The 19224-nt window shown below is 36.3% G+C and overlaps 1 protein-coding gene across 1 annotated transcript; it reads left to right on the plus strand.

Moving 5' to 3' along the window:
* Positions 1-1265: 1265 nt before the first annotated feature.
* On the plus strand, positions 1266-15787 carry bco1l (beta-carotene oxygenase 1, like). The gene is made up of 22 exons (XM_083559546.1): positions 1266-1516; positions 2057-2185; positions 2347-2476; positions 2562-2709; positions 2790-2955; positions 3367-3578; positions 4764-5033; positions 5121-5226; positions 5349-5443; positions 6641-6752; positions 6852-7012; positions 9034-9130; positions 9331-9459; positions 10491-10620; positions 11921-12068; positions 12598-12757; positions 12832-13049; positions 14135-14383; positions 14666-14771; positions 14849-14940; positions 15065-15176; positions 15299-15787. Exons 1-22 carry the CDS (start codon positions 1399-1401, stop codon positions 15496-15498), a joined length of 3288 nt encoding a protein of 1095 aa, XP_083415672.1. The 5' UTR covers positions 1266-1398; the 3' UTR covers positions 15499-15787.
* The last annotated feature ends 3437 nt before the right edge of the window (positions 15788-19224 follow it).

Consider the following 19224-nt stretch of genomic DNA (forward strand, 5'->3'; position numbering starts at 1 on the left):
TAACTGTGCCATCCAAAGAAACGCAGTAGAGATTTTATTGTGATACTCTTGCAAAACTAGACTTTGATTGGTATTGGAAAAAACATATGGAACACAGATAATGTACACTTTACAAGGTCAAAAGTACATCAAATTTCATGACTCATGCACGGTCTACACTGTTTGTGCTAGAAGTTACAAAGTTCATGATGTTAGTGATCAATGTAGATCTTTATTGGATTTAAAGTTGGCCCATTTAGCATTTATTAAATGACTGACAGGAAGTGCATCAACCACACACTTTCTGAACTGGAATTCAGAACTCTATGACTTCATCATTTTTTATTCATATTTGCTAAGTCCTAAAAGTTATCAATTGGAAATTCTCCCCAACACGATCTGCATATCTTGCAGGCTGTTTTTACAAGAATGTAAAAAGCCTACTGTTGCAGATTTAATATCGTTTTGTTTCTGTGTGATCCTTTTGGCTTTCCATAAAGCACAGCCCCGCCTCGGGCACACATCAGCGTGAGATCCCAGAAAAACAATGAAATGGAATGGAAAAAGTAGCTGGGAAGCATTTTGGGCATAGTTGTTGAAAAGGTAGCTCGTTCCTATTTCTATTGAGCTTTTCTACACGTATTAATTTACTTACATATGATTAGGTAATAACATCAAAGCTCTCCACTTCCGAAAACTGGATAATGACGTCATTAATGTAACACTGTAATACAATGTATGATATGATTGTGAGATTTTATTATTGAAGGTGTGTTCTTTCGCACTGCACGCTTGGATAGCAATGTTGAATTTAGTCGAAAAACACATATATTTGCTGTTTTGTTATTGTTTTTTTTAAACTGTTGTGGATCCAAGAACAACACCGAGGCTTGTAAGTAAACATGTATAGAATGACTTGATGTTTTTTTTTTCTAGCCCAAATTATAAAAATCACTTATCCTGACATGTATTTAAGGTGTTTATACATTTTGAAAATACTTCTTGATTTTGTGTGCACTGGGTTTAATTGTTTATGCATCCCTAACAGGTCATCAGAGGTTAAAAATACTTGACGTCTAGTACTTCATTGATCTGCACGTGTTATTTCAGCACATTTTACTCTACATTCTCTATATACTTATACACTATATAATTATACTATATATATATATATATATATATATATATATATATATATATATATATATATATATATATATATATATATATATATAATTATTTTTTTTTTTTACACAGTTTCTCTTTTTCCACTTAAAATTTCTCAGTACAGTTTCCACCCCTGCCTATACACATACCAGTACACACCTAAATATATGTATTGCCTTGGAGCTAGTAAGGAAATAAGCAGGGTCAATGACCTGCCTATTTTAGGTAGTAAGGGTCAAAGTTGCAAGATAAATGAAGATATATATATATCTGCACCGGCAAACCTCAGTAGTATCAGCTCTCACCATGGAAGCAATATTCTGCAGAAGTGGCAAAGAGACACCAGAACCGATCAAAGCAGAAGTCTCAGGTAAGCACATTACTCAGATTTTAGTGTTCATTTCTTCGTGCACATTTTTTGAAAGACTGACTGTTTTAAACAAAAAGATATAAATATACATTTAAATATATAAATTTTTGAAATAATAATGAAACTATTGACATACCACACTTTATATATATTTCAATAAATTATGTTTAAATCTAATGCCCCTGTATAACTGTATAATGATTTAAAAATCTTAATAAAAAAAAAAGCTTTTTAAATAATCCCACCAACAAGTAGTATTTATTTAGAATGTCTACATGTAGGAACTTGGCATGTTTGTTCCTGTTTGTTCCTGGGTGATGCTCTATCATGAAGCTGGATGAGAGGATGCAGAGTGTGTATCATCAGGAATATTGTTTTAAAATTGAAATATAAAATGCTGTTCAGTGGTTTAGCATTTTTCCTAGACACTGCATAATCCGCTTGGTGTTGTTTTATAGTGTTAATACCATTATTATTCTAAAATAGTTAAATTACTGTTGGCTTTAAAGTATTCAGGAATAGTACTTTGTTTTTATGAAGGTACAATCCCACTGTGGCTTCAGGGGACACTTCTACGCAATGGACCCGGCCTTTTCTCCTTTGGGAATACATCTTATAAACACTGGTTCGATGGAATGTCTCTTATTCACAGTTTCACTTTTAAGCAGGGTAGGTCAATCCCCATATAAATTTGTTGGATTCCCTGGTGTGGCGTTTAGCGCCACTGTGTGGTTTCATTCTGAACTAAACTAACAACCTAATCTGGATACACAAACTAATGTTATATGTGGGTCTTTTTTTTATGATATGTATATATATTCTTTTCCCAGGTAATGTATATTACAGAAGCAAATTTCTCAGGAGCGATACTTACAAGAAAAACTTCAATGCCAACAGGATTGTGGTGTCAGAATTTGGCACACTAGCCTACCCTGACCCATGCAAAAATATATTCTCAAAGTAATTAAGTCTTTAATTGAGTCATTATTCTTGCCAAGACTGATTTTTTATTTATTTGTCTTAATAGTTCTGAACACTTTTTCAGAGCCTTTACCTACTTGCTGAACATCATTCCAGATTTCACAGACAATAATCTTGTGAACATTATAAAATACGGAGAAGATTACTACGCATCATCAGAAATAAACTACATCAACCAAGTCAACCCAGAGACTCTTGACACAATAGGAAGGGTGAGTGCAAATTTCTTGGATTTTATTTTGTCCAGCATCAGCTGATGTCTGGGTCTAGTTTGTGCATTGAATTGTTTCAGGTCAATTACAGAAACCATATAGCCTTGAACTTGGCAACAGCACACCCTCATTATGATGATGAAGGAAATACCTATAACATGGGCACTGCCATTATGGCACTGAGCGGACCCAAATATGTCATCTTCATGGTGCCTGCTCCCAGACCAGATCTAAAGAACCTGAGAAGTATGTAATTAACTGAATCTTTAAAGATTTCAAATTATATGGCTCTGGATCCCTCATTTCTAATAGGTCATAAGGTGTCTTCTTATTAATAGCAGCTCTGACAGTAGCTAAATAAAAATTCAGGTTTATTATTTATGTACCTTTCATGATTTCTAAGGTAACAACATTTACATTAACTTGTACGGCAGACAATCCACATGCAGCATTTTACAATACATTCATCAATCATTACTCCAGTTTTATACTAATACTAATAATTTTATATTTAATATTTAAATCTAAAATCTTTAAAATTTTCTGCAAATAAATATGCATTCATATAGTACATTGATATATAAATCATAAAATCATGTATTATTATAATTTTTATATTTATATTGAAATTATTTTTTATTTATTTATATATTATAGAAGAAAATCTGCCACTGAAGAATCTGCAGCAGGTTTGCTCAATTCCGTTCCGCTCAAAACTCTACCCAAGCTACTTTCACAGCTTTGGGATGACAGAAAAATACATCATCTTCTTTGAGCAGCCCTTCAAGCTGGACATCTTGCGTCTCTCCACAGCTTACTTCAGAGGAGTCACTTGGGGCAGGTGCCTCAATTATGACAAAAATGATGTTGTAAGCAAAAATTTTCTATGGAATATTGTTTTTTTTTTTTTTTTACTAATCAATTGTTGATATCTTTATATAGTTATTATTATCTCATGCCTTATGCCTTTCATTAGCATCCAACTCTCTTTAAACTTTTTCACATTTTGTTGTCTTACAACCTCTAATTATAATGCACTATACTGGTACTATAAGCTGAGAGAGGTACAGTGCATCTGTAAGTAAGTAAGGAAAGTATTCAAAACACTTTACTTTTTCCACATTTAGTTATGCTACAGCCTTATTCCAAAATGGATGACATTCATTATTTTCCTCACCATTTTACAAATAATACCCCATAATGACAATGTGAAAAGAAGTGTGTATAAAATCTTTGCAAATTTATATGAAACAAACAAACAAACAACAACAAAAAAGCATGTACATACAGCCTTTCAAGTCAAGTCAAGTTTATTTCTATAGAGCTTTTTACAACAGACTCATGTCTTAAAGCATCTTTACAGAATTTAAGAGTTAAGGTGAATGGGATGTTTTTATCCCTGATGAGCAGCCATGACGACTGTGGCAAGGAAAAACTCCATTAGATGACATGAGGAAGAAACCTTGAGAGGAACCAGACTCAAAAGGGGAACCCATTCTCATTTTTCACATTATTATTTTGGGTATTGTTTGTAGTAGGCTGTAACATAACAAAATGTTAAAAAACGTGAAGAACTGTAAACACTTTCTGGATACACTGTATATCCCAGAAGATTAGCAGCAGACCAAAACAGCAAAAAAAAAAGGTCTTGCCGGAGAACAAATTGAGGTCTGGCTTTTGACAAGGCTTTTCTAGAATAGTCTTGAATTCGAAACTCTCCAGGCTTTAGCAGTGTACAGTACGCTTATAGCTATTGTCCTAATGAAAAGGTGAACCTCTCTTGCAGACTAAAACGGGTTTACCACCACCATGTTACACAGGGATGATGTTTTCAGAATAATGAGCAGTCTTGGGTTTCTTCTAAATGTAGAGCTTTTGTTCAAGCATCAAAAAGTATGGGAATATTTGCTAAAATAAAAAATGGCACCCCTAAATGTTAGACATATTGTTTGAATAAAGTCCACTTCAATTTCACTTTGGAACACTAATAACATTGGAAAGGTTCCCTGGGGCTGAATGTGTAATACATATATCTTTGTTTTCCTTCCTCACAGACTCTGATCCACATAATCAACAGGCATACAGGGTTGGCAGTGGACACTAAGTTCTATGCCGATGCGTTCATAGTTTTTCACCACATCAACGCCTACGAGGAGGATGGACATGTAGTAATCGACCTGATCTCGTATAAAGACAACAGTCTTTATGACATTTTCTACACTGATTTCATGCAGCAGGACATGGAGAAATTGGCAGAGATAAGTAAGGATATTTCTCCACCAGTTTCTCAGCGTTTCGTCGTCCCGGTCAATGCTGATCTCAAGGTAATCCTCATCCATAACAATATGATATTATTATTATGCTAATTTTTGAACAATTATCTCAAAAATGTTCTTGTTTTCCCATTATAGGAAAATCCATTGGGCAAGAACCTTGTAAGTCTAAAGGACACATCAGCTAGAGCAGTGTTACAGAACGATGGTTCCTTTTACTGTACTCCAGAAACGCTGTTTCAGGGTTAGAATCACGATTTCATTAGTCAGTCAGCAGTTAGAACATCACTAGCTATAATGCTATATTACAATATGTTTATATTTGAATATTAGCTATTCAGTGCAGTTTGTCTGGCTTTCATACAGGTTTAGAGTTACCTGGGATCAACTACAAATACAATGGAAAGAGGTACAGATATTTCTATGGCTCTGTGATGGACTGGTCACCAATATCAAATAAGGCAATTTACACTTTTTACACAATTTTACACAATTCAGTAAGCTACATGTAAATTTCCATTTATTAGGTGTAGAGAAATGCTAACTCGTTGTGTACAGTTTATAGACGACAATTTTATAGTTATTCCTAGTCTGTGTTTTAATGAATCAGCATTAGATAGTATTTATTGATAGCGACTTTAAAGCCTCTTTGTAAATCGCTCAGAGCATTTGCCAATGCTAAAAATGTAAATGTAGTAATTGTAAGGCAATTAGGTAAGTCCCACTGATAAAATGTCTAGTGAAAGTAGGCCAATCAAGTGCTTGTTTAGTATCTTGCCCTTTTGAGACTGGACTACTGCAACTCACTTTTGTCAGGTCTGCCTTTGAGTGCCAATCATCCTCTTCATAATGTATGCATTTGCATGCCTTGTTTTCAGAGTTCTCTTACACCACCTTGTTGCTATGCTTACTTTACTGGCCTCCTGTAACTGCCCACATCATTTTCATACACTGATGCTTGCCTACAAAGCAACAAAATGGACTATCACCCACTAACCAAAAAATTCTCTAGAACTACTCGAATGGTCCAAACAAGGAAGGCAAGTGTCATAAATCTTCTCTGTGATGGCACCTAGGTGGCAGTATAAACTTCCCCTAGATGTCCAAACAGCCACTGGCTTCAGGTTGTCCTTAAAAGTCCTCTAAAGCCCTTTTAGCCCTTACTCTGTGAGCTGGCGAACCATCATTTATATATTATATTTATATATTATTTATATATAGGATACATTTATAGAAATTGATTGAAAGATGAATTAATGACTTCACAGCACTACTGTAAGTCAGTCTGTATATGGGTATTTGCCAAATGCTTTAATTGTAAATATTATAATTAAGGTGTGTCTAATAAAGTAAATCCAAAAAGTCAATTGAAAACAGTGAATCAAGTGGGACCACACTAATAATCATGTTAGTGCACATTTTATGTTAATATAAGACATATTGCTGTCTGTCCTTTGAGTAAAAACCTCCTGTTCCAAACCACATATTAAAAAAATAAAAACACACAATAAAGTGCCTTATAATCATTTTTGTACTTGTACAAACATATATGTAATGTAGTTGTATTCTGTTATGTATTATACATTATATATTAATTATGTATTCAATTATATCCCTTATCATTTATAATATTAATCTTTATGCTAACAACTTTGCAGATTGCAAAAGTAGACACAGTTACCAAAACACACCTGGAATGGGCAGAAGAGGATTGCTACCCATCTGAACCAAAGTTTGTGGCATTACCTGGTGCTGTGGATGAGGATGACGGTAAACTTTTTAAATACAGTGCAAATACACATTATAAAACAATTTGCTATGAATTAAAGCTTTAGCTGAGTAATAAGGACTCATTTGATTTCTTTTTAGGTGTTATCTTATCATCTGTTGTCTCAGTCAATCCCCAACAGTCACCCTTCATGCTGGTGCTAGATGCGAAGACCTTGAAAGAGATCGCTCGTGCTTCAGTTAACACATTTGTTCATTTGGACCTGCATGGAGTTTTCATTCCACAGGAATCTGAAGAGCAATAGAAGCAAATAACGTTCCTTCAAAATGCTTAATTAATCATGCTGCTTACTTTATCAGCCTATGGTATGCATGTCAAAAGACAATTATAAGGACTTTGTAATATATATATATATATATATATAGTGCTTGTTCTCTTTTATAAATTAAAAAGATGAGCTTTAATATATTTTTGTGTGATGAAAATATTTGTATTATGGCCGGGTACAGCTAAACACTAAAAGTCACTGCCTCATGTAAAAGCCAGCTCTAAAAAAAAAAGTAACCAGCTGTTAAATGTCATAACGATTTAATAATTTTTTATAGATTATCTTCTAATTTGCTTACATTCTGTCTTAGATCTAAACTCTAGGGGAGAGAAAAATAGTAAGCACCTTAGCAGATAACTTTAAGGGCCTGTATACATATACAGTACAGACCAAAAGTTTGGACACACCTGCTCATTCAAAGAGTTTTCTTTATTTTCATGACTATGAAAATTGTAGAGTCACACTGAAGGCATCAAAACTATGAATTAACACATGTGGAATTATATACATAACAAAAAAGTGAACTGAAAATATGTCATATTGTAGGTTCTTCAAAGTAGGCATCAAAAGAATGCCAAGAGTGTGCAAAGCAGTAATCTAAGCAAAAGGTGGCTACTTTGAAGAACCTACAATATGACATATTTTTAGTTGTTTCACACTTTTTTGTTATGTATATAATTCCATATATAATTCCACATGTGTTAATTCATAGTTTTGATGCCTTCAGTGTGACTCTACAATTTACATAGTCATGAAAATAATGAAAACTCTTTAAATAAGAAGGTTTGGTCTGTACTGTAGTAATGTAAAGTTTTAAGGTGCAGTTCACGAAACAAATCTAATTTTTGAGAAAGACAAGAGTTTGCAAGTGAGATGCACCTGTTCATAATATAGCTAAACATGACCATAAACACAGAGGGTTTACCTCAAGATGGAAAGCACTGGTAACACAGAAGAACATAAAATTCAGGTTGAACTTTAATAAAAAATAAAAAAAAACCTGCCCAGCTGTGATAGATTAGATTAACCATAATGATAGGAACCCGACTGACATCCATTTACTAGGTGACATTGCTCTTGAAACCTGGTACATGAAACGAGCCTAATAGCAGTTTAGTTGGCTGGTGAGCAACTTTGCATGAACAAACTACAATAGTGAGCTCAATATCAAAGGCTCAGATGTTGAACCAGTGAACAACCAAAAATGAACTCTTTCTACATGTCATGAATGAAGACTGTGCATGCATTTTATGCATTTTAAGATTTTTTATATCTTTGTTTAAAGGTGTTTTCCTGTAACAACCTCGACTTCATCATTTAATTTGGAAATATTGTGTACCAAGTACTTAATAGGTTTAGCTAGAAAAACACATCTTTATGCATTATATGAGTCAGCATAAAGATTTGTTCATTTTCATCATCAGTAAGTCTTGAGAGCACAGGTTAAAAAAACTGGAGGACAACAACAACACAGCTAAGGGTCATGTGATCAACAAACAGATTCTGGCAGAGAAAAACTATAACCAAGAACCAGAAAAACAAGACAAACATCAAAACAAAAAAAACAATAACAGAACGTCGTTTTGCATCGAGTGTGTGTTTGCAATCTGTAAATACTGTATCGTTTGTATTTGATTAGTGATTAGTGGAGTTTGAGTTTATGGGTTGGAATCTGCGGGGTATTTGTGTAGGCAGTAAAGCAGTGTGGGAACTGTGGTTCTTGGCAGCCATGCTTTAGTTTACATTTGTGCCCTATTCAATAAAAACACAAGATAAACTCGACATTTATAGTAATAGAAGAGCTGTGGACTGTGATAGAAACCTTGTACCTTCACACTTATAATCTCCACCTAGAACAATCAATCAGTTTGAATACAAGATAAGGTAAGTCAGTTCTTTCTGGATTTCAAATGTAACTTATTACTTGATCTAGGGCAAAGTGCAGTTTGAATTGAAACTGCAAAGAACATATACACAGTGTGAACTGAAGCTAGTCCGAAGAGCAAGAACCCAGTCACGAGGAAGAGATGCAGTATGATTATGGAAAAAACAAAAAGGAGCACCCTGATCCTGTGAAAGCAGAATTAAAAGGTGAGTTTAAAAACATTCATGATAGTGTTTGTGTGCTAAAGGTTTATAATATAGATGATTTGTTGTTTTTAGCACAACATTTTAGGAATATGGTTAAAATATTACAAAATATTTCAGAAATCTTTTGCTTTATTATTTTGTTTTTCTCCTTAAAGCCTATAAATCAGGCACTGATTCTGAATAAGTAAATTTTTATGCAGGCTGTCTTCCTGAGTGGCTGCAAGGCACCCTCGTCCGAAATGGCCCAGGTCTCTTCTCATTCGGAGAGACGTCTTATAATCACTGGTTTGATGGTATGGCACTCTTGCAGAGTTTCACAATCAAAAAAGGTAATAACTTTTTAACTCTTAATATGCTGGTGAATAAATAGATGGATCTAAGGTTTAGACATTACTTTGTAGTCTATAAAATTGTATTTGTATTTTTATATATATATATATATATATATATATATATATATATATATATATATATATATATATATACAAATACAATTTTATAGACTACAAAGTAATGTCTAAACCTATAAACATATATATGTAACCTATATATATATATATATATATATATATATATATATATGTATATGTTTTTATGGAGTTTTATGTAAATAATGTAAAATAATGAAATGTATTAATATAATTATTAATTATAAAATGAAGTAAAATGTTAATACGGTACAGAAAGTAAAAAATGCGGTGACGTGTATCTTTACATTTTCTTTTGACGTCATAGGGCACTTCAACCAATAAACAAGCAGAGAAACTACACATAGGCTACTACAGAACTGCGTACAGTACATGTACTCACTATAAATGTGATAGTGTACTGTATTTCTACCAATTTACACAAAATGAATCTCGCTATATTCTTGGAAATGTTTTCTGTGTGTTTAAAGTGTGTGGGAGATACAATAATTTACACCTAAAACACTAAAAAAAGCATTTTTGGGGTGGCGTCCGTTTATCGTGGTTTTCAATTCATCGCGGCCTGATTTCCTTTATAATTACTTTAAAACATTTACAAGCATATTTTGTCTTCATGCTATATATTGGGTATGGTTACACTAATAATAACCTTACATTTGCATAAAGCGTTACGTTGCGATTATGATTATTACCTCATTACACTCATGCAATTAATTCGTAATTAAATGTTTTACAATATTTATTTTGATATATTTTGCAAAAAAGTGTCAATTTCACTTATGTATGGAAACATTTTTGGGACACCATGCATAATCATTATCATCACCATAAATCAAAGCATTGTCAGCTTGGCAAGATGCTATTTCTATATAGAATATAATTTGAGTTTATATTCAGTTTATATGGTTTATTTTTTTCATTCCTTTTTACAGGAGAGGTTACATACAGAAGCAAATATCTCAAGAGTGACACTTACAACAGCAACATGGAAGCCAATAGAATTGTAGTTTCAGAAATGGGAACCATGGCATATCCACATCCTTCCAAAAACATGCTCAGCAAGTAGGCATTATAGTCCATTTCGGAACACTGGCACACCTTGGCAGAGTTGATTGAGTTGGCAAATAAGATACAACACTCTTTGTAATTATAGTAAGCAAAAAAAAGCAACTCAGAATGCACAAGACATCAAAAGGAAAATCCGTTATCCAGTATTAACCTGTCCACTGTAGCCTCAGATTCTGGCTCCTGACTGATAGAAGTGGAATTTGATGTAGCAAACCTTAAAGCTGGACATTGTCAAAATGTCCACTGCTTACATGAGGGAGTTGATCTGAGCTACGTAGCTGCATGATATTCCAGCCTGAGGATGTAAGCTTTGCTTCAAACTCATGTTAAGGAGTTGAATATTTTTGAGCCATTTTCAGTTTTATGTGTGCTTATTGAGGACTTAATAATCAATATTCAGTGCTAATATGTAAGTAAAGACTTAAGAGCTATTCAGACAAAGCATGTAGGAGAGAGTTTGCTGAAACCAGATATTATGTCCAGATACTGATCTTGACATTAAACCCATGTTTCTTTCATAAACTGACTCTAGCCAGAAGAAGGATTAATTATCACTGTCTGACAGTGGAACCACAATTCCATTCTGATTTTTATGATTTCGACAGTAAAAACACTCAAAAATCTTTGAAATATGTAAATAGCACTCTTTATAGTAAATGTGAAAGGACATGTATCATAATAAGAGACACTACAGATCTCTATGACAATTTCTAATTACTTTAATTATAGATTAGATTAGATTAGATTAGATTAGATTAGATTAGATTAGATTAGATTAGATTCAACTTTATTGTCATTGTGCAAAGTACATGTTCTGAGCAATGTAGTCCACTGTAGCCTCAGATACCCGTTCTTGACTGACAGGAAGGGAATTTGATGCAGGTCTTCGGCTGCAGTAGCTCGTCCACCTCAACGTTTGACATTTGCATTCTGAGATGCTTTTCTGTCCAACATAGTAGAACATAGTAATTATTTGAGTTATCATAACTTGTCTTATCTGGTAGTAAACTAGTCCATCTGGAAACAAAAACTATGCCAAGGTCAAAGTGTCTGAGATCATATTTTTCCCCATGATCATATTCTAGTGCTTGATCTGAACATTAGCTAAAGGTTTTGATTTTATGCATTGTGCCATGATTGTTGATTTAATAATTATACGAACAAACGGGCGTACAGGTGTTTCTATCTGTTGAAAGTGGTCTGTGAGTGTACAGAGTGTTTGGTGAATTTAGTTTATTATTGTTAACCTACGAAAAAAGATTTTTAAAGCAATTACTTGTTTTGTTTATTCCAGAATGGTTACGTTCATCAATCACACTGTACCAGACTTCACAGACAATTGTGCTGGTAACATCATAAAATATGGAAATGATTACTATGCCACTTCTGAAACCAATTATATTCGCAAAATTAATCCCATGACCTTGGAGACTGAAGACAAGGTATAACAGTTATTTCTCACTAGGGGTCTTATGACCTTACATTTCATCTTTATAGAGATTTGCTTTTATACTCTCTGATAATGTTCTGTTATAGATTTACTATTTTTCTATATTTGGACATCAGTATTTTCAAACAATGTATGGATGTGTAAAAGTGGACAAACAAATAATTATTTTGGGCATTAAGCAAAAAAGTTACTGCTTTTTAAAAAAAAAATAAATAAATAAAAACACCTCCATCAGTATGTTTTTAACATCTCTATGGTGCTTATAATTATCTGGGAACGTGGCTTAAATCTGCATGTAATATACTATGTGCTCCTTTACACATTAAAACTCATCTGCCACTGTTATCTAAGCTGATAATAATGATGTTAAAATAAAAAGATAAAGAATAGTTATTCATGCAAGTCTTGGGTTAATCTTTACCCTTTGTACTTGTACATGTGCTTTCTCAAAACATTTTTTTACTATGTAAATAAACTTGTCCTTCATATGGAGGCCTTTAAACATATTATTTCTGGCACAGGTGGACTACAAGAAATACCTTTCTTTAAACCTTGCTATAGCTCACCCACACTATGATAAAGAAGGAAACAGCTACAACATGGGAACGACAATTGCAGACAAGGGCAAGACCAAATTTGTGATATTTAAGGTCCCTGCTTTAGAACAAGGCAAAACTCAAGGTGACAATTGTTATCTGGTATTTGTCTGTTTTTATTGTTTGCCAATTGTAACCTGGTGTCCTTGTACTTTTCAGCTGGCTCGGACTGGACTCCAGCCTTGAAGAATGCTGAAATTGTGACTACGGTTCCTTGCCGCTCCCTCCTCACACCAAGCTATTACCACAGCTTTGGCATGACAGAGAACTTTTTCATCTTTATTGAGCAACCCTTAAAGCTGGACATTGTCAAAATGGCCACTGCTTACATGAGGGGGGTGAGCTGGGCTAGCTGCATGAAATTCCAGCCTGAGGATGTAAGCTTTGCTTCAAACTCATGTTAGAGAGTTTAATATTTTTGAGCCATGTTCATTGTTATGTGTGCTTAGTGAGGACTTCAGTCCTAAGATGTAAGTACAGACTATTCAGACAAAGCATGTGGGGGAGAGTTTGCTGAAACCAGATGTTATGTTAAGATTATGATCTTGAAATTAAAGTCATGTTTCTTTCATGATACCGGCTCTACCCAGAAGCAGGATTAAGTATCACTGTCTGACTGTTTGCTGGAACCACGATGCCATTTAAAATGTTATGTTTTAGTAAAAACATTGAAAAAACCTATCAAATACATAACTAGCACTGTTTATAGTCCATGTAAAAAGACATTCGAAGAAACAGGCATCATAATAAGAGACCCTACATATCTCTATGACAATTTTTAATGATTATTCAATTATAAATTAGGTTAGATTAGATTAGATGCAACTTTATTGTCATTGTGCAAAGTACATATATAGAGCCAATGAAATGAAGTTAGCATTGAATCAGAAGTGCATATGTGGCCTATTTGCAATAAATAGCAATGTGGTAAATTAGGACACGGGTCTATATGTACAGGGGTAAGAGTGATTATTGTACAGAAGGTGCAGCAGATAATAAGATATGGTATATATATAGTAATATACAGTATAACTGTACAAAGATTGTGCAGTGGATAAGACATGTCCAAAAGATAATATGCTGAAATGGAGCATGAAACAGATGAGTGATCCTTGATCAGCTTATCCTTCAATCTACAGACATGTTTAATAGAAGAGAGTCTCTGAATTTAATAAAGTAATCAACATAATTTTATTATATTGTAACTCAAAATGCTGAACATGACAAAATAATGAAATTGTGCAGTGCAGTGTGCAGTGGTTTAGATTCTACTGAAAAACCCTGTCACATATGGTTTTCCTTAAGAGCAATCTGCCGACTTTGCAGGTGATTAGGGTAATTACAATGATGCACCCTCCAAAAACCACATCTCTAAATACATGTAGCTTTTCCTAAATAAACCTCAAATTTAGGTTTCTTAAACTTAATTCAATACTCTGTACACTTTTATTCCTGTAAACAGGTCCTAATTCACCTCATCGACCGACACACAAAGAAAGAAGTTGACATGAAATACTACACAGACACAATGGTCATATACCATCACGTCAATGCTTTCGAAGAGGACGGACATGTTATAGTTGACGTGATTGCTTATGATGACTACAGTCTGTATGACATGTTTTACCTGGACAAGCTGAAAAAACACACTGCAAGCAACACTAGTGTCACGCCAAAGTACAGACGGTTTGTGCTGCCACTTACTGACAAGGTATTTTTATTTTGACACTCAGGTCTCCTTGAGTGCTTCATGTGTATCAAAGTTTACTGATTAACACATCACTGTTAATGGCAGTCAAAATTTATTTTATTTATTTTAAATCCAATGTTTGCACCAATATTTCTGGTATATAGAAATAAAGGGATAACATTTAAGACCTGAGAATTTCCTTTAAAAATCCCTCCTTTAAAATATATTTCAGTAAAAATATATTTAAAGCTTTGAGTTTTCTCTTAACAAAGAAGCTTCAACATGAATGCATTTTATCCATAGTGTGCTGAACCAGGAGAAAACATAGTCAAGCTGAAATACACGACAGCAACAGCTGTAAAAGGAAAAGAAGGAAAATTACTCTGCAAGCCAGAGATTATTACTGAAGGTACCTCTTATTTTAACATTTCATCACTTTCTGCATTTCTGTGCTGTAAGATTTACTGATTTTCTTCGGAAAACCAGGTACTGAAGTTCCCAGAATTAATTACAACTACAATGGACAGAAGCACAGATATGTTTATATGACCGAGGCAAATTCTTTAACTGCAACAAAGGTGAAAGGATGGGCATTAAAATTAAAATATATATATATATATATAAAATTCATAATTAAAAAAGAAATCTATTCCTTGTTGGAGAATATAATATTTAATATAATATGGTGAAACTTTTGTGCAGGTGATCAAGTTGGATGTTGAAACAAAGCTGCAGGTTGAATGGAGCGCAGTGAACTGCTGCGTCACTGAGGCTCTGTTTGTCCCTAGACCTGGTGCAAGTGAAGAGGATGATGGTGAGCGGTTTAAGAAAATTTTTTTTTCCCTGTCAGTATTTAGTGTAACAGAGTATTTATCAGATAATACATTTATAGAGCGTGAATTTTACTGACTTTCCTTGTCTGCTTGTAATGTTTAGGGGTAGTCCTAACTTCAGTCATCAATGGCAATCCAGCTGAATCTGACTTTCTTTTGGTGCTTGATGGGAAATCATTCCAAGAACTGGCCCGGGCTAGTGTAAAAGTGGAGCTGCACATAGACATGCATGGCTTCTTTATACTGCAAAATGAACCTTTACCTGCTGAACGCTCAGCTGGAGAATCTTCAACCCGCTGCTGATAATGTACTTTGGACTAGATTATGATGACTTTAACTCCCAACAATATTAAAAACACTAAAACCTACGTGACATATGTCACATGCTTGAATTGACTGCGATATCTGCAAGTTTTTTCGACATTATTAAAAAATGAAAAGCATTAATAAAAACTAATGGTATTATTAAACACTGCAAAACACTGCCAATAAGTGAAGGGGCATCATATGTTAATATAAAAATGCTAAATATTTAGTGTTTAATGTCATCTGTGTTTTATCTTTTAATAAACATAGACTTTTGCTGAAGTAAGCACAGATTATGTGGTACAGTCGCTTGTACATGTGGGCCAACACCTCATGTGCAAAGTTATACTTCTTCTTCTTCTTCTTTCGGCTGCTCCCATTAGGGGTCGCCACAGCGGATCATCCGTCTCCATACCACCCTGTCCTCTATATCTGCCTCTTTTACACCAACTACCTGCATGTCTTCCCTCACCACATCCATGAACCTCCTCCTTGGTCTTCCTTTTTTCCTCCTACCTGGTGGCTCCATCTTCAGCATTTTTCTACCAATATAATTCATGTCCCTTCTCTGCACATGTCCAAACCATCTCAATCTCGCCTCCCTCACCTTGTCACCAAAACATCCTACATGTGCTGTCCCTCTAATAAACTCATTTCTAATCTTGTCCATCCTCGTCACTCCCAACGAAAACCTCAACATCTTCAGCTCTGCTACCTCCAGCTCCACCTCCTGTCTTTTACTCAATGCCACTGTCTCTAATCCATACAACATCGCAGGTCTCACCACAGTCCTATAAACTATCCCTTTCATTCTTGCAGATACTCTTCTATCACAAATCACTCCTGTCACTCTTCTCCACCCACTCCACCCTGCCTGCACTCTTTTCTTTACTTCCCTAACACACTCTCCATTACATTGCACTGTTGACCCCAGGTACCTGAACTCCTCCACCTTCTCCACCTCTTCTCCCTGCAACCGCATCACTCCACTGCCCACCCTCTCATTCACACACATGTACTCTGTCTTACTCCTACTGACTTTCATTCCCCTTCTCTCCAGCGCATATCTCCACCTCTCCAGGCTCTTCTCAACCTGCTCTCTACTCTCACCACAAATCACAATATCATCTGCAAACATCATAGTCCAGGGAGACTCCTGTCTGACCTCGTCCATCAACCTGTCCATCACCACTGCAAACAGGAAAGGGCTCAGGGCCGATCCTTGATGCAGTCCAACCTTTACCCTGAACCAGTCTGTCGTACCTACTGCACACTTTACTGCCGTCACACTGTCCTCATACATGTCCTGCACCACCCTCACATACTTCTCTGACACACCTGACTTACTCATACAATACCACAACTCCTCTCTCGGCACCCTGTCGTACGCTTTCTCTAAATCCACAAATACACAATGCAGCTCCTTCTGTCCTTCTCTATACTTCTCCATCAACATCCTCAAAGCAAATAAGGCATCTGTGGTGCTCTTCCTCGGCATGAAACCATACTGTTGCTCACAGATGGTCACCTCTTCTCTCAGCCTGGCTTCCACTACTCTTTCCCATAACTTCATGGTGTGACTGATCAACTTAATTCCCCTGTAGTTACTGCAGGTCTGCACATCTCCCTTATGCTTAAAGATCGGTACCAGCACACTCCTTCTCCATTCCTCAGGCATCCTCTCCCCTTCCAGAATCCTGTTAAACAATCTGGTTAAAAACTCCACTGCCATCTCTCCTAAACATCTCCACGCTTCTACCGGTATGTCATCTGGTCCAACCGACTTTTCATTCTTCATCCTCTTAATCGCTGCTCTCACTTCCTCCTTACTAATCCTATCTACATCCTGCTTCACCAACTCCACCTCCTCCAACCTTCTCTCTCTCTGATTTTCCTCATTCATCAGCTGCTCAAAATACTCCCTCCATCTTCTCAACACACTCTCCTCACTAGTCAACACATTTCCCTCTCCATCCTTTATTGCTCTAACTTGCAGTACATCCTTCCCAGCTCGGTCCCTCTGCTTGGCCAATCGGTATAAATCCTTTTCTCCTTCCTTAGTGTCCAACCTCTTATACAGTTCCTCATATGCCTTTTCCTTGGCTTTCGCCACATCCCTTTTAACCTGCTGCCGCATCTCCTTGTACTCCTGCCTACTTTTCTCATCACTCTGTCGATCCCACTTCTGTTTTGCCAATCTCTTTCCCCTAATGCTCTCCTGCACTTCCTCATTCCACCACCACGTCTCCTTGTCTTGCTTTCTATTTCCAGATGTCACACCAAGTACTTTTCTAGCTGCCTCCCTCATCACTCCTGCAGTAGTTGCCCAATCATCCGGCACCTCTTCACCACCACCAAGCCCCTGTCTGACCTCCCTGAACCTCACACTACACTCTTCCTCCTTCAGTTTCCACCATCTTATTCTTCTTTCAAACCTTACTTTCCTCCTCTTCTTCTTCGCCTCCAAAACCATCCTACAGACCACCATCCGATGCTGTCTAGCTACACTGTCCCCCGCCAACACCTTACAGTCTCCAATCTCCTTCAGGTTGCATCTCCTACACAGAAGATAATCCACCTGTGTGCACCTTCCTCCACTCTTATACGTCACCCTATGATCCTCCTTCCTCTTAAAATACGTGTTCACCACTGCCATTTCCATCCTTTTAGCAAAATCTACCACCATCTGCCCTTCCACATTCCTCTCCTTAAAACCATACCTACCCATCACCTCCTCATCACCTCTGTTCCCTTCACCTACATGCCCATTAAAGTCTGCCCCAATCACCAATCGTTCTTTCCTAGGTACACCATCTACCACTTCATCTAATTCACTCCAGAATCTTTCTTTCTCCTCCATCTCACAGCCAACTTGTGGAGCATAGGCACTGATGACATTTATCATCATCCCTTCAACTTCCACCTTCACGATCATCACCCTATCAGAAACTCTCTTCACCTCAACTACACTTTTACTGTACGCTTCCTTCAGAATCACCCCTACACCATTTCTCTTCCCATCCACACCATGATAAAACAGTTTAAACCCACCTCCAATGTTCCTGGCCTTACTCCCTTTCCACTTGGTCTCCTGAACACACAACACATCTACCTTTCTCCTCTCCATCATATCAGCTATCTCTCTCCCTTTACCCGTCATAGTACCAACATTTAAAGTACCAACCCGAACCTCTACTCTCCTACACTGCTCCTTTTCCTGCCGTCTCTGTAGACGCCTTCCTCCTCTCCTTCTCCTCCTTCGGCCAACAGTAGCCCAATTTCCACCGGTACCCTGTCGGCTAACGATACCTGTGGCGGTCGTTGTTAACTCGGGCCTCGACCGATCCGGTATGAAATTCTCATTTGTGATCCGCATATTTGATTTGGCACATGTTTTACGCTGGATGCCCTTCCTAACGCAACCCTCCCCATTTACCCGGGCTTGGGACCGGCACTAAGAGTACACTGGCTTGTGCCCCCCTAATGGCTGGGTTTATATGTTTAATGTGCAAAGTTATACATGTACAGTAATACTGGAAGTACCCCCTCTGCTGGACCTTTTCGTCACTACAGTCAATGTCAGCTTCTCGCTTTAGTTCCTGAGAGGTAATGGTTCACGGGAATTTGAATGTCAATGACAGTGGTGAACGAGGTACACAAACCATGTACTAAAGTTAAAGTAGAGATACATTAGGTACATTATTACTCCAGTAAAGCTAAATG

This window comes from Silurus aristotelis, assembly GCF_946808225.1.
Source record: "Silurus aristotelis genome assembly, chromosome: 13".
NCBI lineage: Eukaryota > Metazoa > Chordata > Actinopteri > Siluriformes > Siluridae > Silurus > Silurus aristotelis.